At 47.1% G+C, this 14,349-nt stretch overlaps 1 protein-coding gene across 1 annotated transcript; it reads left to right on the top strand.

The window, feature by feature from the left end:
• The first annotated feature begins 2,742 nt into the window (after positions 1-2,742).
• LOC145348539 (zinc-binding protein A33-like) lies at positions 2,743-8,298 on the top strand. The gene is made up of 6 exons (XM_080196729.1): positions 2,743-3,150; positions 3,542-3,637; positions 4,384-4,617; positions 6,006-6,028; positions 6,113-6,231; positions 7,500-8,298. The coding sequence occupies exons 1-6, from the start codon at positions 2,749-2,751 to the stop codon at positions 8,030-8,032; spliced, it is 1,407 nt and encodes a 468-aa protein (XP_080052855.1). The 5' UTR covers positions 2,743-2,748; the 3' UTR covers positions 8,033-8,298.
• The last annotated feature ends 6,051 nt before the right edge of the window (positions 8,299-14,349 follow it).

Genomic DNA, 14,349 nt, shown 5'->3' with positions numbered 1-14,349 from the left:
AATTGTCACATTTGGCCCTCGATAACCATCTTACCCATGTAACTATCTAAAAGCTTTTTAAAAGACAAGTTGTTCCTGCTTCAAGTTCTGCCTCTGGCAGCTCATTGCAGACACTCACCACCCTCTGAGTGAGATCAATTGCCCTTCTGGGCACTATTGTACCTCTCCCCTCTCACTGTAAACCTCTGTTCTCTAGTTTTAGACTCCCCTAAAATTGGGAAAAGATGTTGACTATCGACCTAATCTCTGCCCTCATTATTTTTTAGACCCCGATAAGGTCACCCCACAGCCTCCAGGGAAAAAAGTCCAGCCTTTCCATATAACTCAAACCATTAAGTCATTGCAAAGAGGGTAATTGTACAAAAGGGGTTGGGACAGTGAGATGCTCTGGTCTGACCCAAAGTTCAGTTGGATCATAGCTGATCTGTTTTCTAACCACATTTACTGACTTTGGTTTTATAGTGTTGGAGCCTTTGTGTGAAGAAGCTTTTCCTGAAATCCACCACACCACCCCCCCACCCCCAGCTCCCTCATCCTGATGGGTCCTTTTGCCATGTTGGCAGGAAGGGCTTTACCTGGAGCAGCCCTGCCATCTGCTGGCAGTCCTGTGAATGGCCACTTGCTCTGTCAGCTGCCTTTAAACTGGAAGCTGGATAGAGTGAGGGCATCAATATCAGATAGTCATTAACAAATCCAATCGGGAATTCAAGATCAACATCTTTACCCAGAGAGTGGTTAGAATGAGGAACTCCCTCCCATTCAAGGAGAACAGGAATGGAGAAGGGGTTTGATGTGGGAAATTTCTTATAAATCAATAAGGTTTTACGATAGTAAACACTGAGACACTGACAGGTTTAATAGCAAAGGGTTAAATAATTCTGAAAACAAGATTGTAGACTAATGAGAGAAGAGATTACACACATGTGAATGTAGGGAAATAATTAAACAAGTAATTATGATTGAAACATATATGCTGATATTTTAAATGTATTTTAAGTGTTGTATGAATTATTCACTTCAGTCGAAGGCAGGTTACCTTAAGGTATGATGGTAAAGTCGAATAGTTCAGAACCAAAGGCCTGGGAATCATGTACTTTGCAAAATGTATCTCAGAAAGTTTCTTGTGCAGCAACACATATTGGAATTTTATGAGTAGGTGTTTTCCTTGTCCAGACTCAGGCTGGAAATGTGCCCGGATGCGGGATCACCTGCCTATCCAGTTTGGCAATGGTTGGGTGGGAACATTCACTTTGACCCCTCTAGTGAGTCTCTCAGGAAACTTGGCAACAGGGAAGTGGCTTTAACCAAGATGGGAGTTCATGGATAAATGAGACATCATTATGCTGGGTGGTGAGATGCAATTGTCTCACAAGATGATCTGGAAATTTCGGTGTTAGACTGGGGTAAACACAGTAAGAAGTCTCACAACACCAGGTTAGAGTCCAACAGGTTTATTTGGTAGCAAAAGATGATCGCAGGCTGCTGGGGAGACAATAACAGATTCAGTATCACGATTTGTTTAAATGAATCATGAACAAACTGATGGAGCAGGAGGTGAGCAGGAATTTAAAGATATTATTGTGCAGTCGATGTCCCAGTTCCTGGTGTGTTAGTGTGATCCAGTGAGCTGACAGAGGCTGTCCATTCAACACTCTGCAGTAAATGGAGACTCAGCTCAGGACCTATGTGTGTGTATGTGTGTGTGTCTCAGACTGTGTTAGGGAGAGAGAGCATGTGAGAGGGTGTGTCAGTGTGTGAATGTGTGAGAGAGACTCTCTGTGTGAGTATGTGCATATGTCTGTGATTTTGTGTGTGTGTGTGTCTGAGAAGTTGTCTGTGTGAGAGAGAGAGTGAGTGTCTGTGCATGAAAAGTTGTGTGAGAGTGAGTGTGCAAGATTGTACGTGTGCGTGTGTGTCTCAGTGTGTGTCAGGGTCTCTGGGAATGACGATTCCCCTCAGGAGTGTTTCAACAGGAACACTTGACTCAATCTGAGCCAAGAAACAAATTACATTTATATAGCGCCTTTAATGCAATGCAACATCCAGAGGGATGTAACAGGGATGTAAATCAGACAAAAGTGGGGTGGGGGGGGACTGGGCCAGTGGGCTGGGGGAGGGGGGATTGGGTCAGTGGGCCGGGGGAGGGGGGGATTGGGTCAGTGGGCTGGGGGAGGGGGGGATTGGGTCAGTGGGCCGGGGGTGGGGGGGATTGGGTCAGTGGGCCGGGGGAGGGGGGATTGGGTCAGTGGGCCGGGGGAGGGGGGGATTGGGTCAGTGGGCCGGGGGAGGGGGGATTGGGTCAGTGGGCCGGGGGAGGGGGGGATTGGGTCAGTGGGCCGGGGGAGGGGGGGATTGGGTCAGTGGGCTGGGGGAGGGGGGGATTGGGTCAGTGGGCCGGGGGAGGGGGGGGATTGGGTCAGGAGCAGAGACAGCTGAAAGAATGGTTTCAATCTTAACTGGGAATGAAATTGCTGAGTTCCTCAAAGTGTTGGGATTGAGAAGGGAGGGTGGGTGTTTTAAGGAGTGTGTTTGTAGAGAGGAAAGATAGAATGTTCTAAAGCTGACTTTATAAATTGAAAAAGGCTCCAGACACAATAAAGGGGCTCAGTTTGATGGGATTACAGAATTCCTGGCATTGAGAGTGTCTCTGATCACGTGAAGTCAAATCCAGGAAGTGCAGCTGGGAACAGGAATTGAAAGTGAAAGAGGTGGAAGAGAGAGACAGAGAGAGAGATTCTGAGCACTGGGATGGCATCTCCGGATCTCAGCCAGGAACTAACCTGTCCCATCTGCCTGGAAATATTCGCCGAGCCCGTGTCTCTGGAATGTGAACATCATTTCTGCAGGAGCTGCATCTCCCAGAGTTGGGAGAGGGTCCCGGGAGATGTTTCCTGCCCCCAGTGTCGACAGGTCTTCACCCAGAGGAACATCAGGCCCGCTCGCACCCTGGCTAACATCGTGGAGAAGCTCAGAGTGCTGAAGGTGAAGGTGACACAGCCAAAGGAGGAGTTTTACTGTGAGGAACACGGGGAGAAGATGAAACTGTTCTGTGAGGATGAAGAGAGAGCCATCTGTCTGGTGTGTGGCATGTCCAGAGCTCACAAGATGCACAGTGTGATCCCAATAAAGGAAGCAGCCCAGATATACAAGGTACTGGATCACTGCTACTGACACAGACAGGGAGGGAAGAGGGACGGGGGGAGGGGTGGTGGTGGTTAGTAACAGAGGGGGAGGGAGGTTGTAGGATGAGGGAGGGGAGAGCTGCAGGGAGTGGCGGAGGGTGGGGAGAGGGTTGAGGGGAGGGGAAGGTTAATAGAGGAGGGGAATTGAACTGGAGGAGGATCATTGCCTCAGGCGGAATTAACACAAAGTTTCTCCTAAATTTCTTTATCCTTTCATCCCAAACACTGAGAGTGACCAATCCTGGGAATATCTCCTTCTCTCCTTCACCAGTGGATTTAGGAACAGCAAACTCCTCCAGAAGGTGCCCTGAGCGAGTGTTCACTTTCACAATCCCCTTTGTGTCCTTTCTGTCTGCCAGAACAAGTTAGAAACATCATTGGAGACTCTGCAGAAGCAAATGGACCTCAGTCTTCACAGTAAAAGAGAAGGAGAGGACGGCATTTCACAGATGAAGGTAGGAGAGTGTCCTTTAGGCTTTGTGTAATGTTCCCTGTGTTTGTCATTGAGAGTGAGTGAGCTTCTCACACAGTGAGAGAGAGAGAGTTTTACTGAATAAAATGCTGGAGTCCAATGTACATTAGAGGCTACGCCCAGAACTGGAATGGAAGGGACCGTCTGTAAATTGAAAAATATGGCAAAAATGTATAAATGTCTAATTTTACTGCTGCACCCAATCTCAATAATCAATAAAATAAATCTAGCTAGTAATTCATTCCCTGATATCCATTATTCTATACATAAACCATCTGAATCCCTCAATTAAATTCCAGCCTATAACTCACTCCCAGGTATCCATTATTCTATACATAAACCATCTGAACCTCTCGATTAGATTCCAGTCTGTAACTCACTCCCAAGTATCCATTATTCGATATAGAAACCATCTGAACTCCTCGATTAGATTCCAGTCTGTAACTCACTCCCAGGTATCCATTATTCTATATATAAACCATCTGAACCCCTCGATTAGATTCCAGTCTGTAACTCACTCCCTGCTGTCTAATATTTAATAATGTTGTCGTGTTTGGTTGTAACTCACTCCCACACACCGAATATTCCATCATGTTGAACCTGCCGTGAGCTGTTATTATTTGTTATTGGAATTGGAGACATTTTTAATCCTGTAAACCATTGCGCAGGGACTAGGGACACTGGGATTAGAGACGTTGTTTATTCCACTCTGTATTTATTCTGTTCCAGACTGAAGTTGAGAGAATGAGAAATGAAATCCACAGTGAATTTGAAAAGATGCACAAGTTCCTGTTTGAGAAGGAAGAGTTGATGAAAACAGAGTTGGCGCAAAAAAGCAATAAAATATTGGAGGAAATGGAGAAGAATTTAAAGAAAACCTTGGATGAAATGTCTTCTGTTGAAGGAGTAATAAGAGATCTTCAATCCAGGCTGGAGATACAAAAGGCTCCAGAGTTCCTCAAGGTACAAAACCTCTTTGTCTTGTCCAGGAGAACATTGTGGGACTGAGGGCTGACACACTGACCTTTAACCTCTGGGCCTGGGTTTGACCTCAGTCTGATTGGTTGGATGATGATCTCTTGCTGCTGTCAGTGAGGGTGCAATGGGAGATGGGGTGAGGTATTCTCAATGTGATGAAATGAAAAATGGTGGGGTGTAAGTCGTGAGGAGGGAGAGATCAAATTATCAGGGGCAGAGATAGAGTAGACAGGAAAGAACCTTTCCACCAGGTGGATGGATCAATGACCAGGGGGCAGAGAGTTAAGATAAGGAGCAGGAGGATTAAGGTGAGAGGGGATGTGCAGGAAACCTTTTCACCCAGAGGGTGTTGGGAGTCTGGAACTCACTACCTGAAAGGGTGATGGAGGAAGAGACCCTCATAATATCTAAAAAGTATTTAGATGTGCGTTAGCGATGCCAAAGGCAAACAAGGCTTGGGACCAAGTGCAGGAAAATGGGATTCGAATATTTGGGTGCTGTATCACTAACCAATGTGGACTTGGGCTGAAGGGCCTTCTTCTGTGTAACAATGATTACTGACTCTGACTGTATGAGAATGTTTTTAGTGAATACATTGTTGAGCTGGGAGCCAGCGTAGGTCACCAAGCACAGGGGTGATGGGGGCTATGGTCAGATACAGAAGAATGTAAGCTGCTGAGGACATCCAGCTGGACATGGGCACTGGGAGGGGTGGTTGGGTGATCAGGAATATTTGGGAACAGGATGGAGAGACACAAGAAATGGGTCACATGGAAATAATGAGCTCAGAGTGAGAATGAAAGGGAAAAGGAGATGTTATTTTCTAGATGTCTCCATTCTGTCCCTCCTCATAATTTCTCTGAGATTTACAGGAACCGATCTTTAATGTGAGAATAGGAACTGATGAATTAGGAGCAGAAGTTGGCAATTCACCCCTTTGAGCCTTCTCGGCTCTTCAATCAGATCATGGCTGATCTCTCCCTGGTCCCAAATCCACCTCTCCACCTCTTCCCCATATCACTTTAACCCTTTTTTATCAGAAATATATCCATCTTTTCTTGAAACTATTTCATGATTCAGACTCCACCGCGCCATGGGGCAGCGAGATCCACAAATATACCACCCACGGAGGGGGGGACTTTCACAGGAACTCCATTGCAATGTTAATGTGAGCCTACTTGTGATTCATAAATAAATATTTAATGATTCAGACTCCACCATGGTACCCAGCAACAAGTTATTCAAATTTATCACTCTCTGCGAGAAGTCGTTCTTCCTGATTTCAGTTTTAAATCTACTGCCTCTCGACCTGTACCTGTGACCTCTTGTTCTAATCTGACTCAATAATATCTGTTCTGTTTCTGTTCCCTCAGGATATACAGGACCTTGTGAAGAGGTAAGCAGATTTAAAGGAACAGTTTTGCAATGTGATCGCTGCTGTCTCTCTCACACAGACTGATTTGCGGACCTGTTTTTACAGGAGTCAGATGGAGTTTCACGAGGCTGGAACTGTCTCCACTCAGTTACCTGTGGATATAGATGGTGGACCATTCAAATACATCAATGTGTGGAGGGAAATGAGAGCACTGATTTCACCAGGTATCATTCTGTGAATATTGCAATCTCCTTACTGTTATCCACGTGAGTAATGGGCTTTGACACACTGATGGAATGACCATAAGAAAGAAGAGCAGCCGTGATCCAGCCCAGTGAACCCGCTCTGTTTTTGGATAAGATTATGACTGATCTGTTTGTGATCTTCACTCCACTTACCTCCCCACCCCACAGAACCCTTAACCCCCTTGTTGATCAAAAATCTATCCAACTCAGCCTTGTAGTCAATGAGGCAGCCTCCACTGATCTCTCTGTGGAAGAGAAATCCAAAGACTAATGACCCTCTCAGAGGAGAAATTCCTCCTCATCACCATCTTATATCACCCTTTTATTGAAGCTTTGCTGCCCAGATCTCGATTTCCCCAGGAGATGAAAGATCCTCCCAGCATCTACCCTGTCAAAGGGACCCTCTCAGAATCTTACATGTCTCAACAAGATCACCTCTTATTCTTCTAAACTTCAGTGAGTTTTGACCAAACTTGCTCAACCTTTCCTCAGAAGACAATCCCTTCATCTTAGGAATCTATCTAGTCAACCTTCTCTGAACTGCATCGAATGAAAGTATCTCCGTCCTGATGTAAGGTGACCAAATCTGTACGCAATATTCAAGCTGCAGTTTCACTGATATGCACAAGAAGAGATCATTCGGCCCATTGTGTTCCTGCTAGCTCACTGTAAGAGTAACTCACCCGCTCACACTCCTGCACCTTCTCTCTCTCACTCTGCAGATATTTCCTGTTCAGATAATGATCCCATTCCGTTTGAAAGCCGTGATTGAATCTGATTCCACCACAGTGCATTCCACATCCTAAACCCTGGCTGTGTGAGAAGATTTTTCCTCACATTACTGTGGCTTCCTTTCTCAATCACTTCAAATTCTGTGTCCTCTGGTTCTCCATCTCTCCATCAATGGGAACAGTTTCTCCCGATCTTCTCTGTCCAGCCCCCTCATGATGTTGAACATCTCTATCTAATCTTCTCTTCGCCGTCTCCTCTCTAAGTTGAACTACCCCAGTGTCTCCGATCTATCTACATACCTGAAGTTCCTATCCCCAGGAACCTTTCTGGTGAATCTTGTCTGCACTCTCTCTCATACCTTCACATCTTCCCTAAAGTGTGGTGCCCAGAACTGGTGCAGAATGATAAACAACAGCAAACAATTCTGGGTCAGAATCCAATGCTGTTTGTACACGTCTCGTGATTCACTCCTATTTTTCTTTTAGTAACAGCTTCCCATTTGTGTTCTTTTCCAGTTCCAGCTTCTCTCACCCTGGATCCAGACACAGCAAACGATGAACTCATCATTTCCCAGGATCTGAGCAGTGTGAGGTTCGGAAATGAGAATAATGATCTTCCTGATAATCCAGAAAGATTTGAGGATGGATTATATATTTTGAGCTGCCAGAGTTTCACATCAGGGAGACATTACTGGGAGGTGGGTCTTGGAAACAAAACTGCCTGGGTTGTGGGTGTCGGCAGAGAGTCTGTCAACAGGAAAGGAAACATCATTCCTTCACCTGGGAATGGATTCTGGGTCATCGGCCGGTTTCCTGACTGCGAATCATTGAAAATCCCAGATGTCATCTCCCAGATGAAAGTGAAACCCCGGAAGTTAGGAATTTACCTGGATTATGAGGGGGGACAAGTGTCATTTTACAATGCTGAGGACATGTCTCACCTGTACACATTCACTGACACATTCACCGAGAAACTCTACCCCATCTTTAACCCTTGTAATAATGAGTATGGTGATAACTCTGAGCCACTCACACTGCTCACTCGCTAACACACTCAGATATGGTTTTTGATGTCAGGATGGTGCTGTGTGCTGCCTAACCCACTGCCCAAGCAACTCACGTTCTCTGCCGCATGATATTGGGGGGTGTGGCCGGGTGTTTGAGTGTGTTTGCAGTTTGGAGTTTACTGTAAAGTTAATTCAGCTTCTCAAACTGTCCCGATCTCAATCTGTGACAAACCCAGACACACTGGGCTGCAATAAAATGAATTGTGGCAACTGTGCCCCCCCGTCTCAAACAATTCATTGTGAAGTCAATTCCATTTGCTCCATTTAATAAAGGTTTTATTTGCAGACTGGACTCTGCAGATTGTGATTCAGAGAATGTACAGAACGAATTAGGTGGAAGAATATCAGAATAGGTTCTGGAGGAGGACATATCAACATCTACTCCACTTTCCCAGCCTATCCCTTCACTCACATTCAAGACAAGAATATATCGATCTCAGGGTTGAATATTCTCGCTGACAGCTCACCGATTTAAAACATCCCAAAGATTCACAACTCTCTCTGAGTGAAGACATTTCTCCTTGTCTCAGTCTTAAATGTCCGACCCCCTTATCCTGATTCTGTGACTCCGAGTTCTAGAGCAGTCTCAGCATCGACCCTGTCAGGATCCTGAACAATTCTGTCTGTCTCAATAAGATCACCCCTTATTCTTCTAAACTTTAAAGAATACAGATCCATTGTACTCACTCTGTCTCCTCATACAGAACAACCCTTTCATCCCAAGAATCTGTTGGGGGAACGGCAAATTGTGCGGAGGGTGTGGAGAGTCTGCAGAAGGATCTAGATAGGCTGGGCGAATGGGCCAGGAAATGGCAAATGGAATTTAATGTTGGCAAGTGTGAGGTCGTCCACTTTGGTAGGAAGAATGGTAGGAAGGACTATTACTTACGTGGCGAAAAACTGCAGCAGGCGACGGTGCAGAGGGACCTCGGGGTCCTTGTGCATGAATCACAAAAACCCAGCTTGCAGGTGCAGCAGGTGGTCAGGAAGGCGAATGGGATGCTGGCCTTCATAGCGAGGGGGATTGAATATAAAAGTAGGGAGGTCTTGCTGCAGCTGTATAGGGCATTGATGAGGCCGCAGCTGGAGTACTGTGTGCAGTTTTGGGCGCCGCACCTGCGCAAGGATATTTTGGCCCTGGAGGGAGTGCAGAGGAGGTTTACTAGGCTGATACCGGAGTTGAGGGGATTGAGCTATGAGGAGAGGCTGAATAAACTAGGCTTGTACTCGTTAGAGTTTAGAAGAATGAGGGGAGATCTCATTGAGACGTATAAGATGATGAATGGGATGGATAGGATAGAGGTGGAGAGACTCTTCCCGCTCAAAAAAGACAGTAGGACTAGGGGGCACAGCCTCAAGATAAAGGGGAGGCGGTTTAGAACGGAGTTGAGGAGGAACTTCTTCACTCAAAGGGTGGTGAATCTCTGGAATTCTCTGCCCGTTGAAGTGGTGGAGGCTGCCTCGCTAAATATTTTTAAGAAGCGGGTTGATGGGTTTTTGATAAGAGAAGGGATTAAGGGTTATGGGGAGAGGGCGGGAAAGTGGAACTGAGCCACGACAGATCAGCCATGATCTTATTGAATGGCGGGGCAGGCTCGAAGGGCTAGATGGCCTACTCCTGCTCCTATTTCTTATGTTCTTATGAACCTTCATTGCAGTCTCTAAGGTAAGTCTAGGTTTCCTCAGGTAAGGAGACTAAAACTGTGCACAGTCCCCCAACTGTGACCACACCCAGTCACTGTTTCATTGCAGCAAGGCTTATACTCTTATACATCAGCTCCATTGTAATAAAGGCTAACATACCATTTACCGTCCTAATTGTTCACTGGATCTGCTTGTTACCTTGCTCTGCTTCACCCCAAATTCCTTCTGAATCCCAACATTTAAAAGTATCCCATCTTTCAAATAAATTATCCTGATATCCTCATTGAGTCATAGAGGTTTCCTACATGGAAACAGGCCCTTCGACCAACTTGTCCATGCCACCCAGTTTTTACCACTAAGCTAATCCCAATTACCCTCATCCTGATGGGCACTTTTCCCATGTTGACAGGAAGGGTTTTGTATGGAACAACCCTGCCATTTGCTGGCAGTCCTGTGAATGGCCACTTGCTCTGTCAGCTGCCTTTAAACTGGAGGCTGGATATAGTGAGGGCATCAATATCAGATAGTCATTAACAAATCCAATCGGGAATTCAAGATCAACATCTTTACCCAGAGAGTGGTTAGAATGAGGAACTCCCTCCCATTCAAGGAGAACAGGAATGGGGAAGGGGGTTTGATGTGAGAAATTTTTCACAAGTCAAACGTTTTATGACAGTAGACACTTGGACACTGACAGGGTTAATAGCAAAGGGTTAAATGATTCTGAAAACAAGATTGTAGGCGAATGAGAAAGAGATTACAACACGTGAATGTAGGGAAATAATTAAACAAGTAATTATGATTTAAACATATATGCTGATATTTTGAATGTATTTTAAGTGTTGTATGCATTATTCACTTTAGTCAAAGGCAGGCTACCACAAGGTCTAATGGTAAGGTCGAATAGTTCAGAACCAAAGGCCTGGGAATCATGTACTTTGCAAAATTCATCTCAGAAAGTTTCTTATGCAGCAACACATATTGCAATTTTATGAGTCGGTGTTTTCCTTGTCCAGAGTCTGGCTGGAAATGTGCCCGGATGCGGGAACACCTGCCCATCCAGTTGGCAATGGTTGGGTGGGAACCCCTATATTGAGCATCTCAGGTAACCTGGCAACAGGGAAGTGTCTTGAACAAGATGGGAGTTCATGGACAAATGAGACATCATTACGCTGGGTGGTGAGATGCAATTGGCTGAGGTGCATGACATATTATTATTGACATGTGTACATTGAAGATGATTGATTGTACATAAGAACATAAGAAATAGGAGCAGGAGTAGGCCATCTAGCCCTTCGAGCCTGCCCCGCCATTCAATAAGATCATGGCTGATCTGTCGTGGCTCAGTTCCACATTCCCGCCCTCTCCCCATAACCCTTAATCCCCTCTCTTATCAAAAACCCATCAACCCGCTTCTTAAAAATATTTAGCGAGGCGGCCTCCACCACTTCAACGGGCAGAGAATTCCAGAGATTCACCACCCTTTGAGTGAAGAAGTTCTTCCTCAACTCCGTTCTAAACCGCCCCCCCTTTATCTTGAGGCTGTGCCCCCTAGTCCTACTGTCCTTTCTGAGCGGGAAGAGTCTCTCCACCTCTATCCTATCCATCCCATTCATCATCTTATATGTCTCAATGAGATCTCCCCTCATTCTTCTAAACTCTAACGAGTACAAGCCTTTATCCAGCCTCTCATAGCTCAACCCCCTCAACTCCGGCATCAGCCTAGTAAACCTCCTCTGCACTCCCTCCAAGGCCAAAATATCCTTGCGTAAGTACGGCGCCCAAAACTGCACACAGTACTCCAGCTGCGGCCTCACCAAGGCCCTATATAGCCGCAGCAAGACCTCCCTACTTTTATATTCAATCCCCCTCGCTATGAAGGCCAGCATCCCATTCGCCTTCCTGACCACCTGCTGCACCTGCGAGCTGGGTTTTTGCGACTCATGCACAAGGACCCCGAGGTCCCTCTGCACCATCGCCTGCTGCAGTTTTTCGCCACGTAAGTAATAATCCTTCCTACCATTATTCCTACCAAAGTGGACCACTTCGCACTTGCCAACATTAAATTCCATTTGCCATTTCCTGGCCCTTTCGCCCAGCCTATCTAGATCCTTCTGCAGACTCTCCACACCCTCCGCGCAATTTGCCATTCCACCAATCTTGGTGTCATCAGCAAATGTCAACAACATACACTCGGTTCCCTCCTCCAGATCATCTATATAAATGGTAAATAGCTGAGGCCCCAGCACCGACCCCTGAGGCACTCCACTAGTCACCAACCGCCAATCCGAATAGCACCCATTGACCCCAACTCTCTGCCTCCTATTTGACAACCAGTCCTCTATCCACGCTAACACCCTACCACCAACTCCATGTCCCCTGACCTTCTGCAATAACCTCTTGTGAGGTACCTTGTCAAACGCCTTCTGAAAATCAAGAAAGACCACATCCACCGGCTCTCCTCTATCCACCACCCTCGACACATCCTCATAGAACTCCAGTAAATTTGTCAGACACGACTTCCCCTTAACGAAACCATGCTGCGTCTGCTCTATCAAGCAATTCCCCTCAAGCTGCCTTGTTATTTCCTCCTTGATGACGGATTCTAACATTTTACCTACAGTAAGCTAAGATACAGTGGGAATGATTGAGAAGAAAACCTATAATGGTTCTGTTTAGAATTGTAAAGGTCAGATCTATTCGGAGAGCTCTGGCTGCTCACCCTGAGAGCTGACTCCACCCTCTGATGGTCTCCCAGCAGCCGCTAGTTAAATAAAGTTACGTCTTTGATTCAGAAACTCTGGCTTCATGTGTCCTGTATTGTCTACATTTTCCTGACAGTACTGGTCACCTCTAGTACCCCTCAACAGTCTGAAAAAAGAGAGAGAGGCTCCATGCCCAGCGCTGTACTCACTGTGACTGGGTTTGGTGAGGGGTTCCAGACCCTTGTTTCAGCTGAAGCAATATTTTAAAGTGGGGGCTGGATGGCAGTATATGTACTCACAGTGACACCCCGTGGAAGGCAATGGAAAGGCACATTGCACAGAGTGATCAACAAGAGGCTGATTCACTACCTCCCATTGAGTGCTGCCACCCCAGCCGAATATCCTTCTCACCAGCATTACTGTCTCAGTAACATGTCTCACAAGGTGACGTGGAGTTGTCAGCATTGGACTGGGGTAAACACAGTAAGAAGTCTCACAACACCAGGTTAAAGTCCAACAGGTTTATTTGGTAGCGGGGGAGACAGTAACAGATTCAGTATCACGATTTGTTTAAACGGAACATGAACACACTGATGGAGCAGGAGGTGAGCAGGAATTTAAAGATATTATTGTGCTGTCGATGTCCCAGTTCCTGGTGTGTTAATGTGATCCAGTGAGCTGACAGAGCCAATCCCCCCACAGCCGGATAATGTGCAGCAAGTGAGAAATGAGAGGCTGGAACACAGGATTGTTCCTGTTCATCGAGTTAATGATAACCCCAAAGCCCAGATACAAACAAATCCACTCTTTAACCAGGAATGGTGCCTGGATTGTGGAGGGAGATCAGTCCTGGGAGCCGGAGGAGAAACCTTCCTCACTGCTCTCCACTGGTGTCCCAGTTTCAGCATCCCGGATCCTGGATTCTGATCCCAGTTTGCAGAGTAAAGGGGGGAGGGGGGAGATGGCGGTGGGAATTTGCAAAGTCAGAGGTGTCAAAGACTATTTATTAAAGAATGGAGGGGGTGGGGCAGATTGATAGAGGGGGGAGAGAAGGGAGGGAGTGTTACAGGGAGAAGATGGATTTGGGAAAGTTTCGGGGACGAGAGAGAGGAGAGAAACTAGAGAAAGATGTAAAGGGCGAGGGGGGGCAGATTGGGTCAGTGGGCCGGGGGAGGGGGGGATTGGGTCAGTGGGCCGGGGGAGGGGGGATTGGGTCAGTGGGCCGGGGGTGGGGGGGATTGGGTCAGTGGGCAGGGGGAGGGGGGATTGGGTCAGTGGGCCGGGGGAGGGGGGGATTGGGTCAGTGGGCCGGGGGGGGGAGGTTGGGTCAGTGGGCCGGGGAAGGGGGGGATTGGGTCAGTGGGCCGGGGGAGGTGGGGATTGGGTCAGTGGGCCGGGGGAGGGGGGGATTGGGTCAGTGGGCCGGGGATGGGGGGGATTGGGTCAGTGGGCCGGGGGAGGTGGGGATTGGGTCAGTGGGCCGGGGGAGGGGGGGATTGGGTCAGTGGGCCGGGGGAGGGGGGGATTGGGTCAGTGGGCCGGGGGAGGGGGGGATTGTTTCAGTGAGCCAGGGGAGGGGGGATTCGGTTGGTGGGCCACCTAACAGCTTCAAGTTTTTAGGTGTTCAGATCACCAACAACCTGTCCTGGTCCCCCCATGCTGACACTATCATTAAGAAAACCCACCAATGCCTCAATTTCTCAGAAGACTAAGGAAATTTGGCATGTCAGCTGCAACTCTCACCAACTTTTACATTTGTACCATAGACAGCATTCTTTCTGGTTGTATCACAGCTTGGTCCGGATCCTGCTCTGCCCAGGACCACAAGGAACTTCAAAAGGTTATGAATGTCGCCCAATCCATCACTCAAACCAGTCTCCCACCCACTGACTCTGTTTAAAGTTCCAGCTGCCTTGGAAAAGCAGCCAGTATAATGAGGGACCCCGAACA

This window comes from Carcharhinus amblyrhynchos, chromosome 9, assembly GCF_965287045.1.
Source record: "Carcharhinus amblyrhynchos chromosome 9, sCarAmb.v2.hapA, whole genome shotgun sequence".
Taxonomy (NCBI): Eukaryota; Metazoa; Chordata; class Chondrichthyes; order Carcharhiniformes; family Carcharhinidae; genus Carcharhinus; species Carcharhinus amblyrhynchos.
This window is presented reverse-complemented; position numbering and strand designations above follow the sequence as displayed.